The sequence below is a fragment of the Physcomitrium patens genome, chromosome 13, assembly GCF_059467195.1.
Source record: "Physcomitrium patens ecotype Gransden chromosome 13, ASM5946719v1, whole genome shotgun sequence".
NCBI lineage: Eukaryota > Viridiplantae > Streptophyta > Bryopsida > Funariales > Funariaceae > Physcomitrium > Physcomitrium patens.
In genome coordinates, this window is record NC_143422.1 from 10,981,538 (window position 1) to 10,986,569 (window position 5,032).

At 35.3% G+C, this 5,032-nt stretch overlaps 1 protein-coding gene across 1 annotated transcript; it reads right to left on the reverse strand.

Annotated features, from left to right (window-relative positions):
• Positions 1 to 2,925: 2,925 nt before the first annotated feature.
• On the reverse strand, positions 2,926 to 4,781 carry LOC112290134 (ran-binding protein 1 homolog b). Its single transcript, XM_024536126.3, has 4 exons — positions 4,498 to 4,781; positions 4,118 to 4,269; positions 3,482 to 3,607; positions 2,926 to 3,329 (listed from the first exon to the last, which is right to left on the reverse strand). The coding sequence occupies exons 1-4, from the start codon at positions 4,695 to 4,697 to the stop codon at positions 3,151 to 3,153; spliced, it is 657 nt and encodes a 218-aa protein (XP_024391894.1). The 5' UTR covers positions 4,698 to 4,781; the 3' UTR covers positions 2,926 to 3,150.
• Between the last annotated feature and the right edge of the window lie 251 nt (positions 4,782 to 5,032).

Here is a 5,032-nt window from a genome sequence, read left to right on the forward strand (position 1 = left end):
TGTCCCCAACGAGGTTACAAGACCTGGATGATCGAGGTCGTACCTCGTTACAAGTTACCAAGTTGCTTGTTATGTTGTTCTGGTTCTAGGTTAACAAATTACGTCATGTTGGGAATTTATTCTTGTTGGTATATCATCATTTAATTATATATATATATATATATAGATATATACTTACTAGTGGTTAAACCATTGACTTTGTTAACTTCGAGTATGCTTTTGGCAGCCAATCAAAAATAAAATAAATAAATAAATAACACAATATACCAATCAATGCTCCTTAATACAATTAAAAAAACAAAAAATGAACCCACATCAACCAAGTGCAGGTTGGGTTTGCTATTGCCACTGCTATCAGCTTGGCCTGTTCCATCAAATAAAAAATAAAGAACCTCCGATGGCTGTGTTGTGAAAATAAGAAGACTGTTAACAATAGATTAACGTCATGATTGAAGAATGTTTACAAAACCATTGATTTATGTACTTTTATCAATAAAAATAGAAAACATATTTTCATTTACTTATTGTGTTTCATAACGAAGGTTTGTGAATTATGCTTCTGAAGACAAGTGAGATTTTTAAAGAAGCTTTAAAATATCAAAAAGAATTACAACAAATTCCTTGAAACCACATACAATCTCTAGATAATCTATTCAAACTTTATGTACTTATTTTTCATTTTAGAGGTATTCTGTTTTCTGATTACAAGTACAAAAGAATTTCTCTACTGTTATTTGTTACAATGACTTATCAATTTTCTTTTGTGTTGTATTGAATGTAACCACTGCATGTTGTTTTTTTGGTAATATTTAACACATGAGAAATAGATGATTTTTTTATCTTGTTGCACATCAAATTACTATTTTAGTATTTTTCAGTTTTGAATTGACATGGTCCATTGTTAAAATATCTACTACAGACAAATTGTACTGGCCCATGCATACAGGCTACTAGCAAAAGGAGCTCAACTTTTACTGTCATTTTAGTTTAATATTTACTTTCTTTCAAATGTTATGGTTTATAATAAATATATATATATATTGAAAAAAACATTAACAAGTGGATTAATGAATTTTTAAAGAACATTTTTAGAATTGTTAAGAAATGTTAGTGAGTCTTGAATTGAGACTGGAGTACATAAAAGGTATTGGTAAGACTTAAGAAAGACTAAGTCTTGATTCCATGTATTTCTTGCTTATAAAGATATTATACAAACTTCACAAATACTACGAGATTTGCATGGCAAGTGTCTAAGTTGTGAGACGCTTTTACAGTATCTTTCTAAATCTGAAAAGCTTCTATGAGAGGTCTTTACAACCACACCAGGTTTCTAAGGACGAATTGACCTAATCTACGTACATGCAGCTTCTACAATATTTATTGAGGAAAATATTATATTTTAAAAAATATGTCTACCTACTATTTACTTCTATCTATTTAAATAGTTTAGGTGTTCATGATACACACATAAAATTACACTTGAATACATAAGTAATGTCAACATACAATCACTTTTATAACATAAATAATCTTAAGTAATATATTTTATAAAACTTTTTTTCTTTTCAAAATAGTAAGATAGTAGCAAAATAAAAAAAAATATTGTAAAATACATAACTTGTATATGTGTTTTGATATATATAAAATTTTCGATTATGTATTTTTAGAAATTATCATATTTTAAGTGAATATTTCAAAATATTAAATTATTTGACATATATATTTATAGAGTTTAAATTTTGGTGTTAAAATTTTAATTATTATCTTTTTCTTTGTATGAAAATTTTCAAATTATATGTGTATATTTGAGTTTCAAAATCTATCTTACAATATTTTTGGTCTTTATATATACATATATACAATTTTTTTTAGTTTCTTATATCTTATGTTGTACTTTTACAAATGTGAACATCAGTCTAATTACTCATAACTAATTTATAATTTATAATTTATTCTCGCATTTTTTTTACCTTTATGTTTAAGTAGAATTTCTATATATGAAAGTTTTCATGAGAAAATGCACAACTACAGGAATTAGATACTAAAATGTTAAAAAAAATAAATTCTAGTGCCTTAGTTAATAACAGAAATCAAGAAACGCACGTTTCACAATTTAACGGGAAATATTGTGATACATATATATATATATATATATATATATATACACTTGCAATTTAAAAATACCCGAGTAAAACGAAAAACAAAAAAATAACAAAAAAAATAAAACTGTCTACTTTACAAATCCCGTACATTTTCACCCAAGCAGATCCTTGTAAATTGAGCACAGGTTTTGAGGGTGGATCACCTAAATTATTACTGCAATTAGGGATAATTACTTGGCGTGTTCTTGCTGTTTTCACGCCTGTCGGGATGAGGCGACTTTGTGCAGATAGAATGTACTACTTGGGGTCCTGTTCCATTCATAAAGAATCTTTGATTCTTTCTTACAATCAGCTAGAAGTATCTAGGATACAGTATTTCTATTTAGTGTATATCCGGTAGAACTTTCGACTTTTAAGCGATCAGTTATTTATCCGGAATATGGTTTCATATGCAATCACCAAAAGCATATGTAAATTGTTTAGTGAATGCCAGTTTCAGTTACTCAACACAAATGTAGAGCTTACATTTGAAGATTGTTTCTGGTCCTAATCATTTCAGAACAATGACTCTACAGGGGAACCAAATGATTAAGCATCAGGGAAGTTAAGACTTGTACCAATACGTCTTTATTTAATAAACATGGGTATGAACCAACTTTAGGGCTTTATATAAAATCTTTACTTGTGGAACAGTATTCAGCACTGAGTGTTGGAGAGAAAAAGTTCTCAAAGCTGATCTGGCAGCATTTCAACATGTCCAACCCATCCTTTAGAACAGTACTCAGAAATAAAAGCAATCAGAATGTTAAAAAGATGTTGCAACTTGTATGAAAACCAATACGTCAGTAACATTGACCTGAGATTAAGCAATGACCCACCATATGATATCCTGCTTTCGTCCAGAAATAAGCTGACATTTGAGCACCTAGACTGGAGTGTGATACACGCTGCCAAAAGCAGTTAAACAGAACTTTCAGAGAAACTTGCGCACTACTTATGAACACTAATAAGAGGTTCCCACAAATTAACTAGTTCTAGTTTGATAGTACTAAGAAGAATCTTTTGTCACGTCAGCTTTTTCAGGTACAGCAGCGTCATCAGACTTAGATTCCACGCTCAACTTGCCCATCAAATCTGCTGCACTGTCAGTCTCCTCATCCTTCTCCTCTGTGGTCCCTGACACCTTCTCTTGAGCACTCTCATATACATCCTTAAATTTCTGAGCACCTGTTTCATAATAGAGAAAAGATTAAAGAAACGAACAATAGACAACCTGGCACACAACAATAGATACTCAAATCGCAAACCTGGAAATATATAACACAATGCACCGCCACGGAAAAAAACTTGAAAAACACGGATATAAACTTTGAACTTACTTTCAAAATTTCCAAAACGCATGCAGAAGAGCTCCTCCTTCAGTTCACCATCTGAGTAATCCTGGGCATGCCAGACCCAAGATTTATCGCTACCCGCATGCTCTTGCAATTGAGTGGATGCAGTGACTGCACAGGACAGGTACTTGATGGAGTTGGGCGATATTTTTGAAAACAGATGTGGACATGGACACTACGCAGCACTACCCTCTAAACAAAACAGTTTTCTGGCCTGAGCGCAGAAAGCAAAGCCGCAGGACTAATGAGAATTGGGTGTGTTGAGTCAAATAGAACTTTTGATGCACCTAACCACCATGCATAACACCTGCCAAAAACTCCTAATTCCAAAAGTCTCCATAACCTAAAATGCAGAGGGCACGCAATATCGAGTAGTACGAGGATGATATTTGTGTCTCCGAGTTCTCCTACCCTGCAGTTCCCCAATAAATGACCATCGCTTCTAACGGAAATTACGATCATAGCTGGCTTCTGAATCCACAATAACTGAAAACACAAATATGCCTCGATAAAGACCTACACCATTGAAAAACCAACAGAACAGATAGAAAACATAGGATAGACACAGCTCACGTTTTACAAACAAGACAATAAGGTCGTACGTCGAACTATCAAGCTTACCCATATGGTTAGCGCAGATCTTGAGGGTCCTATTTTGTCGCATGAGGAGGCGAACCTTTTTAGTTGATTTGTGCTCTAGAAGCTTCACTTGCCCAACGCCCCTCTCCTTCCATTGCGTTCCTTCCTTGTCAAAACGATACAACTTAGCTCTCCTGCAAATACAAAACAAACCAATTCACTCTCATGAATGAAAGTACAAAATCATTCCACACAAACCAACGTATCCAAAACGAAAAAAAACAAGAAGAACACCGAAGTAAAACACTTCCCGCGAGATCCGTGATCGCACTCATCTCATCACTCCTCCGATCAATTCACGAAACCCTAATTCAATACTCCCAATCAGATCCAAAAAAAAACTCCGATATCCCACAACTCACATATCAATCAGCACGTTCTCATTTTCCTCTCCAGTACTAACAGCGACCTCCTCCAACTTCACGATTGGAGCGATCTGGGCGCCAGTGTCTTCCTCTTCTCCCGTGACCTTCGAAGAGTCCTCTGTTTCCTCCTCAGTAGCTTCCGACGTCGTCGTGGTCTCACTCACGGTCTTCACCTCCTTCTCCTCGTCTCCGGCCATGGTGGGTCAATCTGATTCGCGATCGATTGTGCTCGGAATCTGCTCAACACAACAGAAATTGGCAGTCAAAGCAGATCGAGATTAGGGGAGAAAGTTAAGCATCCGACGAGGCCGTCGGACCCTTTTGTACAGAGCACTGACCTAATCCGACCGACTGCTGGTCGGTGGATCACGTGTTCTGATCTGGGTCCAGGGGCCTGGTCGGCCGACTCCTCGTTGAGTACCAGATATGGCGAGGCGGTTCCAGGAGTTTCCAGAACGGAGAGTTGGATGCCGGTGCGGAGTAAATGAAGGGCTGAGTACTGCCCATATGCGCCCGGTGCTGAAGCTCGGAC